At 43.5% G+C, this 15,644-nt stretch overlaps 1 protein-coding gene across 1 annotated transcript in view; it reads left to right on the top strand.

Moving 5' to 3' along the window:
• CLEC16A (C-type lectin domain containing 16A) overlaps positions 1-15,644 on the top strand; it is a 393,790-nt gene that overhangs the window by 26,769 nt on the left and 351,377 nt on the right. Inside the window, exons 6-7 of the mRNA XM_040441186.1 lie at positions 7,272-7,277; positions 9,425-9,548. Coding sequence (XP_040297120.1) covers positions 7,272-7,277; positions 9,425-9,548 — 130 coding nt within the window. The remainder of the gene's footprint in view (positions 1-7,271; positions 7,278-9,424; positions 9,549-15,644) is intronic.

Here is a 15,644-nt window from a genome sequence, read left to right as displayed (position 1 = left end):
CAACTTTTCACTGTGTATTCAATTACCCCTTAATTCCACATTTTTGTCCCCTGTACTGCCTACTTTTACCTGTGCTTAAAATAGGGTTGCTAGGCATGGTCCGTCTATCTGTTGAAGGACGGAGGACGCAGAAGCAGGCTGCGTGCAGGGTCACATTACTGACATCCAGGGACTGTAAGTAAATGATTAAAGCCAGGTCCTCCCCAGCAGCTGATAACAGTGCCTGGGCTGTGTGCACTTCTCCCTGTCCCTGCGCTTGGCAGACGCTCCCTCACTCAGCAGAGCAGGAGAATGCAGAGTTGGAGCAGTGCACAACAGGGAAGGGAGATCTGCCGTCTGCTCAGTGTATAAATGAAAGCAACATGTGGTAAGAGGACCCCTCTGTGCTGCAGGAGATTAACCCTTTAGTGGGGAGGGCTCTGATTACTGACACTTTTGGGGGGCTATTGTTACTGGCTAGTGAGGGCAGGCGGGATTAGCCTCAGGGTGAGGGCAGTGGCGGCCATCTTAACTGAATAGTGAGATTGCAGTTTTATGCTGACTGGTTGCTAATGGGTTGAATCTTATTAAATATGGGGTAAGTCAGTCTAATAGTAACTGATTCTGGAATATCATGTTATTAGTAACTACATATATGAAAATTGAAATTAGGGTCTAATTGTGACAGTTATCCTTTAAAGGCTATGTAAAAATGCAATTTATGTAGCACTTGCTGTCATTAATAAAGCATTATTAGGCCTCTTTCACACGGGCGTCACGGATTTTGTCTGGATGCGTTGCGGGTGCATTGCGGCAAACCCGTGCGAGTAGACGCAATTTCAGTCAGTTTTGTCTGCGATTGCGTTCCGTTGTTCAGTTTTTTCAGTGCGAGTGCAATGCGTTTTGCACGCGCGTGATAAAAAACTGAATGTGGTACCCAGACCCGAACCCGGACTTCTTCACTGAAGTTCGGTTTTGGGTTAGGTGTTCGGTTGATTTTTATTAATTTCCCTTATAACATGGTTATAAGGGAAAATAATAGCATTCTTAGTACAGAATGCTAACTAAAATGTCCATTGAGGGGTTAAAAAAAATTAAAATATAAACTCGCCTCCTCCACGTGATCGCGCAGCCGGTATCGTCTTCTTTCTTCAATCAAAGGTCCTTTTGCAGGTCCTCAAAGAAGACTATGCCGGCTACGCGATAAAGTGGATGAGGTGAGTTTATTTATTTATTTATTTATTTATTATTATTTTTTTATTCTCTCTTATAACCATGTTAGAAGGGAAAATAATACAGTGAATTGACTTTAACCACTTCCCGCCACGCTAACGCCGAAAGGCGTCATTGCGGCGGCTCTCCCAGGTCACACTAACGTTGATTGGCGTCATCTCGCGTGAGCCGAGATTTCCTGTGAACGCGTGCACACAGGCGCGCGCGTTCACAGGATCGGAAGGTAAGCGAGTGAATGGAGCCTTACAGGGGGGTGATCAATGACAGGGGGGTGATCAGGGAGTCTATATGGGGTGATCACCCCCCTGTCATTGATCACCCCCCCTGTAAGGCTCCATTCAGGCTCCATTCAGACGTCCGTATGTTTTTTACGGATCCACGGATACATGGATCGGATCCGCAAAACACATACGGACATCTGAATGGAGCCACATAGACTCCCTGATCACCCCCCCTGTCATTGATCACCCCCCTGTCATTGCTCACCCCCTGTAAGGCTCCATTCAGACATTTTTTTGGCCCAAATTAGCGGAAATTTTTTCTTTTATTTTTTTTCTTACAAAGTCTCATATTCCACTAACTTGTGTCAAAAAATAAAATCTCACATGAACTCACCATACCCCTCACGGAATCCAAATGCGTAAAATATTTTAGACATTTAGATTCCAGACTTATTCTCACGCTTTAGGGCCCCTAAAATGCCAGGGCAGTATAAATACCCCACATGTGACCCCATTTCGGAAAGTAGACACCCCAAGGTATTCGCTGAGGGGCATATTGAGTCCATGAAAGATTGAAATTTTTGTCCCAAGTTAGCGGAAAGGGAGACTTTGTGAGAAAAAACAAAAAAAAATCAATTTCCGCTAACTTGTGGCAAAAAAAAATTCGATGAACTCGCCATGCCCCTCATTGAATACCTTGGGGTGTCTTCTTTCCAAAATGGGGTCACATGTGGGGTATTTATACTGCCCTGGCATTTTAGGGGCCCTAAAGCGTGAGAAGAAGTCTGGGATCCAAATGTCTAAAAATGCCCTCATAAAAGGAATGTGGGCCCCTTTGCGCATCTAGGCTGCAAAAAAGTGTCACACATCTGGTATCGCCGTACTCAGGAGAAGTTGGGGAATGTGTTGGTCAAATGCCAACTTTGTATAAAAAAAAATGGGAAAAGTTGTCTTTTGCCAAGATATTTCTCTCACCCAGCATGGGTATATGTAAAATGACACCCCAAAACACATTGCCCAACTTCTCCTGAGTACGGCAATACCACATGTGTGACACTTTTTTGCAGCCTAGGTGGGCAAAGGGGCCAACATTCCAAAGAGCACCTTTCGGATTTCACCGGCCATTTTTTACAGATTTTGATTTCAAACTACTTACCACACATTAGGGCCCCTAGAATGCCAGGGCAGTATAACTACCCCACAAGTGACCCCATTTTGGAAAGAAGAGACCCCAAGGTATTTCGTGATGGGCATAGTGAGTTCATGGAAGTTTTTATTTTTTGTCACAAGTTAGTGGAATATGAGACTTTGTAAAAAAAAATAAAAATCAAAAAAAAAATCATCATTTTCCGCTAACTTGTGACCACAAATAAAAAGTTCTATGAACTCACTATGCCCATCAGCGAATACCTTGGGGTGTCTTCTTTCCGAAATGGGGTCATTTGTGGGGTGTTTGTACTGTCTGGGCATTTGTAGAACCTCAGGAAACATGACAGGTGCTCAGAAAGTCGGAGCTGCTTCAAAAAGCGGAAATTCACATTTTTGTACCATAGTTTGTAAACGCTATAACTTTTACCCAAACCATTTTTTTTTTTATCAAAGACATGTAGAACAATAAATTTAGAGAAATATTTATATATGGATGTCGTTTTTTTTGCAAAATTTTACAACTGAAAGTGAAAAATGTCTTTTTTTTTTGCAAAAAAATCTGTAAATTTCGATTAATAACAAAAAAAGTTAAAATGTCAGCAGCAATGAAATACCACCAAATGAAAGCTCTATTAGTGAGAAGAAAAGGAGGTAAAATTCATTTGGGTAGTAAGTTGCATGACCGAGCAATAAACCGCTAAAGTTGTGGAGTGCCGATTTGTAAAAAAGGGCCTGGTCACTAAGGGGGTATAAACCTGTGGTCCTTAAGTGGTTAATGGGGTTCGGGTTTGCTCGTCCCTATTTACTAACATCATCTCCTAGCAACCATGCGTGAAAATCGCACCGCATCCACACTTGCTTGCAGATGCTATGCGATTTTCACGCAGCCTCATTCATTTCTATGGGTCCTGCGTGAAAAACTCAGAATATAGAACCTGCTGCGATTTACACGCAATGCACAAGTGATGCGTGAAAAACAACGCTCATGTACACAGCCCCATTGAAATGAATGGGTCAGGATTCAGTGCGGGTGCAATGCGTTCACTTCACGCTTTGCACCCGCGCGGAATACTCGCCCAAATGAAAGAGGCCTTACAGTGCAAAAGTATACTGCAAATTGTAGTGTCAGGGATCAAAAAGATTATCTTGGGTGTTGAGCTATAGGTCCATTTCACTAAAGTGAAATTCTGACTCCCGATTTTGTTCATCTTTGTTACATTTTCATCACATTGCAATCTGAGAAGTCACCACTAGATGGCATAAGCCAGCTGCAGTAGAGATGTGTTTGCAGTTCTGGGGAATGGTGTTGGGTATCTACCAGAGAACTATAACCACATTTCCTTTATCTTAGAAGTTCAGATAAAAGCATTACACAGAAATCATTCTGTGACCATGAAAAGCATTGTCCTTCGGGTCATGCGTTACTGTAGTATGGAACCAGCTTCCCTTGTTTATTCGATAAGTCATACAAGGCCAGGATGTGCTCAGAAGGTCTCGAATCAGGGAGATGAACAAGAAATCCATATCCTAGCAGACATTTCTTTATTTACTGTAATACACAACATTTCGCTATATGGTATGTAGAATTGACTTATTTTAAAACCTACGGTAGTACCTCCAGTCATTTAAAACTTCTGTTGTATATAAATTCAAGATTCTAATATTAGTATTGCTCTATGCTGTTTGTCAGCTTCATTATATTGCAGGGTGTGCACTCCATTTCAGTATTGGGCAGAGAATTAGGTGAATTGGAATGCTGCAACCCTGCTGAAAGAAAGCTATATATGTATTTTGCCTATTTTTGGCTTTATAAGACGCACCCAGGTTTTAGAGGAGGAAAATAAGAAAAAAAATAAAAATGTCTTCAGACCTCAGCTCAGACCCCCAATCAGATGTCAGATCATAGCCCCAATGTGAATAAGAACCGCCCATTCAGACCCCCAAATGTCCCCCAAGCAGACCTCAGATCAGACCCCCAATGTGAATGACCCCCCCCCCCCCCCCCCAAGAAAAGAGCCTGATGTGAATGACTCCCAGCCTCAGAGCAAACATTAAAAAACAATTAACATTTAACTTCCCTCTCCTGCTCCATACACCGCTCCACTCCTTCTCTCCACATCCACACTCTTCTAGTTCAGTTTGTCACTCATGCTGTGCGCAGTCACAGCACAGCGAGCTGACAAGGACCAGTAAGCGGTGAGTACAGAGCCCGGGGAGTGCTGCATCCACCCATAATGGAAGCACTCCATAAGTATTTGCTCCATAGGACGCACTGACATTTTCCTCCCACTTTGCATATTATAGGGCAAAAAATACGGTACTTAAATTGTCTATAGATGTAAATTCTTAGCTTATAAAGTTTTGTGATCACAGCAGCATCTGCACTGATTTAAAGAGGTAACTTTTCTTCCCGGAGCTTAAAGGGGTTTCCAGCAATCAGTTGTTTTTTTAAATAACCCCCCAGCCGCATTTAAAGGGAATCTGTCACCTGGTTTGACCATATTAAGCTCTCACCATTGCCATGTTTAATACAATACCTTATCTCCTGCAGTGGTTTTCTTTCTTATATTCCTGCTTTCATCTTGCTAAAAAAGCGATCCTTGTATTATGCAAATGAACCCTGAAGGTGCCCAGAGGGGCGTTATTCTTCACCCTCTGAGCCCAGTAACGCCCCCCTGCAGTGCCTAGCCCGCCTTAGTTTATAGCCCAGGCACGCCTCCTGAGGGCAACAGCAATAAGGGCAACCGCTCCTGAGGGCAACAGCAATAAGAAGACGTCACTGGGCTCGGCGCATGCCCAGTGACACTTTTGAGGCTGTTGCCCTCAGGAGCGGTTGGATCGCACAGCCGCAGGCGGTACTGCGCCTGCGTGAGATTTCAGCCGGACGAATTGAAGATTCCAGGTGCGTGGCTTGAATAAATTAGCTGACGTAGCAGAGGGGGCGGCGCTGTTAAACTAGGGTGTGGGACGTTACTACATAGCGAGGAGGCGTGCCTGGGCTATAAACTAAGGCGGGCTAGGGAGCAGGTAAGTATAATTTCCCATTATTTCCCATTGAAATGAAAGGGTCCGGATTCAGTGCGGGTGCAATGTGTTCACGTCATGCATTGCACCCGTGGCGTGGAAAACTCGCTCGTGTGAAAGGGGCCTTAGAGTTAAGGACAGGGACCAGGCTGCAGTTTCACAGTATCTGGAAAATAGGGGGAAGGGGAGTTCTGAAATAAAATCGCTGCACACAGACCTAGTCTATGAGGATCTAACCGCACTGTGACGTTTTTAATTTTTATTTTTGACTGGAAGTACACTTGAACACGTCGACTGAAGAGAACAGCTTGTACACTTATGTTTTTAGATATTTGTTATATGGTAGGACATGGTCTTATAAAATAGAGAACACTACCCCTGTTTTTGGGGGTGCCTCATATCTGTATCCTTGAAATGTTTTTTTGTGTTTTTAAAGAAGGCATTTAACTAAAATGTAAAAAATTAAAACAATAACAAATATAATTTATTGAGCCACCCCTCTAAGGCTACTTTCACACTTGCGTTCGGGGCTCTGCTTGTGAGCTCCGTTTGAAGGCTCTCACAAGCGGCCCCGAACGCATCCGTCCAGCTACCAATGCATTCTCAGTGGACGCGTATCCGCTCAGAATGCATCAGTCTGGCAGCGTTCAGCCTCCGCTCCGCTCAGCAGGCGGACACCCGAACGCAGCTTGCAGCGGAGGCAAGCGGATCCTTCCAGACTTACAATGTAAGTCAATGGGGACGGATCCGTTTGAATTTGACACTATATGGCTCAATTTTCAAAAACGTCTGAAGCTACTTTAACACTTAGAATTTTTTCTACAATATAATGCAGACTGATCCGTTCTGAATGGATCCCAAGTCTGCATTATATGAGCGGATCCGTCTGGGCAGACCCCAGACGCATCCGCTCTGAACGCTAGTGTGAAAGTAGCCTTAATAAAAACTATCCAGCTGTTTCTTAGTTACATCGGTTTCTTAGAAAGTTGGGTCTTGGGGTACTTTCACACTAGCGTTTTTCTTTTCCGGCACAGAGTTCCGTTCTTTTCCGGTATTGAGCCCCTAGGACGGATCATTTTTATCCTAATGCATTCTGAATGGAGAGCAATCCGTTCAGGATGTCTTCAGTTCAGTCTTTTTGACTTTTCAGGATGGAGAAAATACCACAGTATGCTGCGGTTTTATCTCCGGCAAAAAAAACTGAACACTTGCCTGAATGCCGGATCCGGCATTTTTTCCCATAGGAATGTATTAGTGCAGGAGTGCCTTGTACTAAGTTTATCTACATGATGAATGCCATTTGCTGAAGTGAACAACCTCTTTAATGTCTTTAGTAGAAATATATGCTTGTTGATATGCTGCTCTCCCTTTTTCCATTTGTAGATTCCAGGACTCATTCATGGTTAGCACAGTGACATTTTCCTTTTTAAAATCATTTTCATTTGGGACGTTTTTGCACTTGAATGTGTGTGTGTGTGTATATATATATATATATATATATATATATATATTATAGTGTGTGTGAATATATTCATTGAGAGGGAGCACTGACGGTGATAACTGATGCTTTAATGACCCAGGTTCTGAATGTAATAATTTCTTTTCTTCTTCTTCTTTCTCGCCCTCTCCTCTGCTGATTGATGATTCCTCTGTGCCATTACGCAGTGTCATGTAAGTCCGCTAACCATTTACCATTGCTTTACCTGGGCATGCGTCTTGATTGGTAGGCTTGCAGGAATGTACAGTTTACACAGCAGTGGTGGGCATCAGGTGACCTGGGTATCACATGTAGACCTTTAACCAGGAGAATGGAGTAGGTTGAGAGTGAGGATTTGTAATACGGGACCTTGTACCGAGCGCCCACATTCATATTATTTACCTCTAGTCCATCATATTGTTAATCTACTAAAATGTGATCAGTTGGGTGGGAATATGGATTGGGTTTAGTGGCATTTTGTGGCACTAGTTTTTGGCATTTACACATCACATGAGAGGACAAAGACCTGATGTGTTCAGTTAATGGGTTGAAATAAATGCTGGGTTGATGGGGCACTGATATTTGTCACCCTGGGAATGCTAGCAGAAAGAAAGTGTACCATACGAAATGTAGCTTGAAAGGTAAATATATGGGTAGGTGTTCCACATGGGCTATATCCTGGTTCATTCTCCCCCTCCCCATACACATGCATGCTTGTTTTTGGCCAAGCGTGTTTGTGTTCCTAGAGGGGGGAAGGAGAATAAGCCACTGTCAGACGCATCTGGCAGCAGGTTCATTTCCTTGAAAAATAAGGAACAGGAATATTGTATTCCCGCACGCATTTCCCTTTTTTACCTCAACAATTTTGCGGAACTGGTGCAGACCCATTTATTTCAATGGGGCTTCAAAAACTGCAGACTGCACGCTGTGTGCTGTCCACATTCGTTGTTCCGTTCTGCGGCCCCACAAAAAAAAAGGAGCATGTCCTATTCTTGTGCACGGACAAGAATAGGCATTTCTATAACGGGCTGCCTGTTCCGCAAATAGCGGTAGGCACACGGGAAGCTGCAGAATAGAAAAACACGTTGCGGTCGTGTGAATGCGCCCTTAGGAGTCATCTGTCCAGGTTTTTCCGATATCCAAATCCTGATCCCGTAGTGCTACAGTACTCCAGGATTCTAGGACTTGTATGTACTGGGGATTCTTTGGCGGGTGATATGTTGAAGTACCCTATGTAGTCGTGTCTTGTGTGTTACAGCTGATGTGTGCAGTGCACATATATAACAGACAATGGGGGATTGTATCTAGGGATGAGCGAATCGTCTTCGGATGAAACACCCGAAGTCGATTCGCATAAAACTTAGTTCCAATACTGTATGGAGCAGGAGCTCCGTACGGTATTAGAATGTATTGGCTCTGATGAGTCAATATCCGAGTTCAGGAAATCGTTTTTTACAGTACAAATTAATTTAATGAACTTATCACCCGAAGTCTCGCGAGATTTCGTGAAGCAATAACTTCACTCTTCGGAGCCAATACATTCTAATACTGTACGGAGCTCCTGCTCCATACAGTATTGGAACAAAGTTTTATGCGAATCGACTTCAGCTCATCCCTAATTGTATCATCCCATCACACCACTTTTTCTGGTGTAAAAAGAAGTTACAAACCTTGTGTTTGTGAATTCTTTAACGCCACTTGCGATAAATTGTGCCAATGCCCCTGCCACTTTCCCGAAAATGAGGTGTGATGAGGAAGGGGGCGAAACCAGCACATTTAGCTCTGAGCTGCCACAGTCTTCTGTTTAGGTGCACAAACTGCCAGAGGATGCACCTAATTTATAACCAGGCGCGCACCTCATCATAAATTGGGTGCATCGTCCGTAAGCGCAGGAGATATCATACACTGGCATCCAACGCTGATCTGTGATAAATCTCCCCCAATGTATGTAAATGATATGTATACATGTGTTCCATTATGTGTATCGGGGACGCATCGGTGACACCCTTGCCCTTAGCTTATGCTGTTTACTTTGTTTAATTGCTGATAATGGCCTCTTTACTAAACAGAGATTTACAGCCCTTTCCTCGCTGTGGCGGCCATAACATTTTTGTAATTGGAGAAAGCAAATAAAAAAAGGAAATATTGTTACACATTTACGGCATAAGCTATAATCGTTAAAATCGCTGCTGAGTGTACAAATACACAGGCTTTGCCCTATTTGAGCTTAATGGGCGCGGACCTTTTAAGGTCATTGGCTTGTTGTATTAGACGTAATGCATTGCTTGTGCTTATCTCGTTTATTAACCTGTTATCATTTTTTTTATATTATTCTTTTTAGTTAACAACCAGCCCATGTTACACTATATTAGAGATAAAACCGCCGTGCCCTATTTCTCCAATCTGGTTTGGTTCATTGGAATTCACCTCATTGAGCTTGATAAGTGTGTCCAGACTGATGAAGAGTAAGTACGTTTTCCTGTGTGTGCTGTAAAAACAATATATTATAAATCCTCTTTAGAGAGGTGCAATGGGTATCGCACTCCCGTCCTCTCCACCCAGACATTTATCTGGATTGAATTGGGTTTATTCTGTTTTTAATGATATTTCAAAATTGCAAAATGGATAAAATCCTGATAGGTTAAGGACTCATGCACACAAACGTATTTTATTTCCGGGTCCGTTCCGTATTTTATGCAGATCCATTTTTATGGACAGCAAAATACATGCGGTCGTGTGCATGAGCACTAAAGGGAATTGTCCTTTGTTTAGAAACTTTTCTTTTCTGTGGCTGAAATGGTTCAAGGGATTGTGTCATTAGAAAATGGCCTACTGTTTAAATCGCGTTTTTGTGTTTTTAAAGAATTTTTGGTGGTTATTTTTAATTTTCCATGTCAATATCAGTAAATAAAATACATAAAATCCTGCAGTTTTCCCACTGGCCACTATGCCTAACGGTCCCTTTACACGGGACGATAGTACAGCAGATTGTCGGGAAGGAACCATTGCTTCCGCACAATGTGCTGATCGCTAGCGTAGGAGAGTATGAGGAGGAGCGACCGCTAATGCCATCTCTCTTCTCCATAAGGACTCATCGTTTGCCAGCAGGAGATCGTGTTTACATGGCGTGATCTGCTGCCAGTAAACAATAATTTTTGCATCCGCACAAACGTCGCTCGTTAATTGGGTTATCGGCGGTACATTTACACCACCCCGATCATCGCTAACAAGCGTTACTATGAATGCGTGTTAATGATAATCTGTGCGTTTCTCGGCCCATATAAAGGGCCCTTGATTATAGGCGCCACTTCTTGGTCTGTACAGATCACTTTACTGCAGTTATCTGCTTATGTCATTCTAATCCTGCCAGTAATGATATCACCTCCGTCGATAGATAACACAAGATCCACTATTCACAAAAGGTAATTGTCAGAGCTTATCTATTCTTTCCTTGTACAATCCTCTGGATAGATCATCAGCATCTGATCACAGGGGGTCTGACACCCGGGACCCCCTGCCGATCAGCTGTTTGAGAAGGCAGCAGCGCTGCGGCCTTCTCGCTGTTTACCGCAGGCCCAGTGACGTCACGACTAGTATCAATGGCCTGGGCGGGGCTAAGCTCTGTTCACTTGAATGGAGCTTAGCCCCGCCCAGGCCATTGATACTAGTTGTGACGTCACTGGGCCTGCGGTAAACAGCGAGAATGCCGCGGCACTACTGCCACCGCCACTGCCTTCTCAAACAGCTGATCGACAGGGGTCCTGGGTGTCGGACCCCCGCCGATCAGATGCTGATGATCTATCCAGAGGATAGATCATCAGTTTAAAAAACTGCAGAACCCCTTTAAGTCTCAGAAAAACCCTTTTAAATGGATTTTAAATTAAGCCAGATGCTGGCATTGGAGTGCAGTGTAACAATGCCCCCGAGTATGCTATCATTGACACTAGTAATGGTTGTCTGAGGAATGTTCTGCCACGCTGAATGCACTTGGGCATGCAAATCATCAAGATCCCATCTCCTTTTACAATTGCTGACCAATGGTGTTCCATGTGTGCTTAGTGGATGACAAGTCTGGAGACACTGCAGGCCGTGGTAACACGTTTGGGCCACATGGGCTGCTTACTGTAGCAGGAGAAAATGTGGTCTGGCGTTGTCATGTTGAAAAATGGCTCCTGGGACACTGGAGAAATGGCTGTACTACTGGTTCCACGACCAAATCAATGTAATGTCGAACTGTTAGCGTAAATTAAGACTAGAGGGGTCCGGCTACCGCATATTATGCCACCCCACACCATAGTTCCGGGAGTAAGACTGTTGTGACATTGTATTGTAAAGGCCTGTTCATGGCATTGCCCACGTGGTCTCTAGACATTCTCTGGCTGTCGCTGCCATTCAAGACAAAAGTGTGACTGAGAGCTGAAGAGGATAGACCTTCATTGCTGTCTTGCTGTGTACCATGATAGCCTTTGACAGCAGTGGTTGAGGTCAATGGACCACCTGTAGCTAGACGTCTGGCTCGTAGCCCAATGTTGTGCAAATGCTTTCTGATGGTTTGTGTAGACACTGTTTGCTGCCCTAGGCTTGGGATGTGACGTCCAATTTCACTTGCAGTACAGAATGGATCAGTACACGCCAGTCTTCTAATCAGATAATCTGTCCATGTAGAGGTTCACCTGTGTGCAACCCTTGCTGTCATCCCAGTTCGTCATCGTTGTCCCAACCACCAGGACATGCATCATTGAACAGTGTTGACGTCTCAGCCTTGGGGTATATAGATATGCTGGCATCATAAACTAAGGTCACTTTGTTCAAGGGTTCTGTTCCTATCTGTTTGTGACGAGTGGTGATTACTGGCAAGTTGATGAACAGGAGGCATCACACAATCATCCCACACAACTTTATCCGATTTTCGAAGGTTTCATGTGGCTAAAAAGCTTTGCTTTCAATCTGGCTTTTATGCCCCTCCCACATGCCACAGATTGGAGCTAGGTGCTCGAAAATGTAATCCTCTGCAGATCTAACGACACCTGCTACTTCCCTGATTTTAATAATCTGACGGCTTGTCCTTTTTGGTGTTGCAATTTCAATGTTGAGGAGTGTCTATTGCTCATCCTGTTACAGAAAAATGCCTTTCTCCTCTTATCAGCTACTTCTTCTCCTCTCTCTGGAACTAATCATTCTCTGAATTCACTGATAAAAATCCATCTTGGGACTTGGTAGGGATGAAAGGTTTTCACCTTCATTGAAAGATCAGCACTGCCCATAGAAGTCTATGGAGGGGAAAGACACACGGCTTCTGCCGAGAAAGAGAAATTAATAGATGCATAAACTTGCAGAGGCGCTTTCACTGGTTCTAGAGTGTTCTACTGGCTTATCCCAGAGCTGGATTTACAGCAACACTGCTCAGCAACTCTGTGTAATGCCCTATGGCAGGGATGGCGAACCTTTTAGAGACCGAGTGCCCAAACTGCAACCCAAAACCCACTTATTTATCGCATAGTGCCAACACGGCAATTTAACCTGAATACTACAGTCCAATATAGTGTATCTTCCATGTACTTTATCATTTAACTATAATTTCCTTCCTACATTCAGTGCACTGCTTGTGACATTCAAGGCAGGAAAAGTCTAAGGCATATTGGTACACTATAGACTTTTTCCAGGGTGCCCACAGAGACCCGTGCCATAGGTTTGCCACCACTGCCCTATGGGCTGCTGCTGCTTTGCTTCTTTTGTGCATGTGAGTGATAAGGGAGCAGGATCTCCTCTTCTCTGTGTGCTGTGTATAGGAGACATCATAGCAGCTAGTCTCTATCCACCTCATAATACTCGTTCAGTACATGCCTGATGAAGACGGCGGACCAGCGTTAAAACGCGTAGAATGCCTATTTTTTGTTTTGTTTATTAGTTTTATTAAACACCATTTCATCAGAAGTTCCTAGTGCAGTGTGTGATTCTTCTCGGTGTACATCTGGTGACTCTTCTTCTTTGCTATACATTTCTGGCCTTCCCATGGACATGTCCATCCTTGAGCGCAGCAGCCCGGGTATCTTCTAGCAGTTCCTCTAGAGGAACTTCACCTTGTACCGGTGTTGTGCCTGGCTTGCACAACACTCTCCGGTAATGAGATTGTATCGCAGGGGTTCACCTATCCATTTGGGTGGTATCACACTAGGCATCGTTTTATTATTTTACAGCATCGCTACGGAGGTCAGTGACTGGTTGCAGCGATCACTTGGGTGTATGTCACATCATGCTGCAGGGAAAATAAGACCAATGGGGACCACCAGAGTGTTGGCACTGGAGCAGCAGGACATCTTCCCTTTTAGATTATTTTTTTTGAACTCCTGGAGAATCCCTTTAACATTCCTTCTTACTGGTGTCCTACCACTACCTCCGTGTTTACCTCATTTTCTCCAGACCTTTGACTGATAATTCTGTGTAGCAGGATTTAATGGTTTACTTACAGCTTGCTCCTTACACTTTCCAACCTATAGAAACGCTGGCTTGGCACGTTCTCCTCACTTTTAGTGCGAGTAGCGTTGTTTATGCGGTGCTGCGCTGGTCATTAACATTCTCGAAATTGCCGAGTTGCAGAATGAAGATTTATCAATGAGAACCCCTGTGAAGACTCTTCGAGCCGCCTGGGCTGCAGCCAAGGTTTCGATCATTCTCGCTACTGTGTTGATTTTTTTCCTTTATAAACAAGTGCTCAATCCTGATGCCTCTAATCCCCTACATTCTGAATGATCGTATGACTGCCTCTTAATTGGATTGCATGAATTATTCACAGCTTCCTCCGGGTCATCGGCCCCCACAGCAGCCTCCTCATGTACTAATTGAAGCCTTGCTTGTTGTGCTTGAGTGATTGGAGTGGTAGCGTAATCCATATTCTGAAACAATCCATTAAAGTGATTGTAATTTGGCTAAATTAATAGACCACATTCTTGAGCGGGGAAGGATGGCAGCAGAGGATGCACGGCTGCGTCTGGAGTGTCATTTGGCATTATAACGTAATTGGAGCAGATTCCTTGGAGATCAGAGGTGTAAATGCTGTAACCGTAATCCTGCGCATATAAGTGGGAAGTGCATGAAAATGGGAAAACAAAGCTCTTATAAAGTGATGTATATATCCGTCTGGGACCCCCACAGATCCTTAATGTCAAGCTGTGCTCCATGATAAGACTTTTCTGAAGAGCGACCTTGCAGAGAACTACATCCAATCCCATTCGCTGCCGTTCTGTGCACAGTGGTTTTGCCCGAAAAAAAGCGCCGTTTTGCCCGAAAAAAACAGCAAAAGGGAAAGCAACATGATACCAGCACTTCAACCCCTTTATTTTCCCGTCGACAAAACTTTGAGAGCTTGTTTTTGCAGGTTGAGTTGTAGTTTTCATTGGTGCCATTTGAGATGCATGTGACATTTTGATTTCTTTGTATTGCATTCTTTTGGAAGTAGAATGAACAAAATACATCAATTTTGGGTTAAAAAAAAATATATATTTTACACTGTTCACCATGAGGTTTAAAAATGAAATCATTTTATTGTATGGGTCATTAGGGACGTGGCAATACCGGTTATGTATAGTTTTGAAGAATAGTTTTATGTAAATAAATGTGTTTATATATAAATAATTTTTTTTTTTACTTTTTCTCAAAACACTTTGTTTTCTCTTACTTGAACAGGTGATTGTCTGATAACTCAGACATATAATAGACAGGAATATTACTTTATTCCAGTGTATTATAGCAGACATAATGCCAGTGGCGGGGCCTAATAGGCATCTGTACATGGCATACCGTAGAGCCATTATTAGACCCCATGGGCTGCCATAGCAGCCCCTCAGCATCCAGTGATGGCAGCATGGGATGCGTCGTCTAATGAGTTAAACTGCAGTGAGAACAGGGCATCTAAGACGTTAAATTGCAGGGATCGGTGTTGTCTCCGATCCTGACTAGAGATGAGCGAATTTCCGCTTATGAAATTCGTTTACACTTCGTTTGGTGGTAAAAGGTGAATTGCGTTATGGATTCCATTACCACGGATCATAACGCAATTCTATGACTTTAGAGGCATTCCGTTATTCATTCTGTCATAATAGAAGTCTATGAGTCCTCTCCTGCATAACGGAAACGGATCTGTTTTGCAGCCCATAGACTTCTATTATGAAAGAATAAATAACGGAATGCCTCTAAAGTCATAGAATTGCGTTATGGTCCGTGGTAACGGAATCTATAACGCAATGCTGCTTTTACCAGTAAACGAATCACAAGCGAATTTCAAAATATGAAATTCGCTCATCTCTAATCCTGACCATAAAAGCAGAGCATCTAAGAAGGTAAACTGATGGGATCGGCGTTATCTTCGATCCTGCCAGTGAGAGCAGGGCATCTAAGTAAGTAAACTGCTGGGATCAGTGTCCTCTCCAATCCTGGCAGTGAGCGCTAGTACCAGCTATAAAATATATACATTTAATGGAAGCCAGTACCGCAGTGGGAAAAGAGCCTAATACCGACAGATCTCCATACCGATCTTTCTGTACACCATACAGGCAGTTTTTGGT

This window comes from Bufo bufo, chromosome 7, assembly GCF_905171765.1.
Source record: "Bufo bufo chromosome 7, aBufBuf1.1, whole genome shotgun sequence".
NCBI lineage: Eukaryota > Metazoa > Chordata > Amphibia > Anura > Bufonidae > Bufo > Bufo bufo.
Note: the sequence above shows the minus strand (reverse complement) of the source record. Positions and strands in the feature narration are given on the sequence as shown.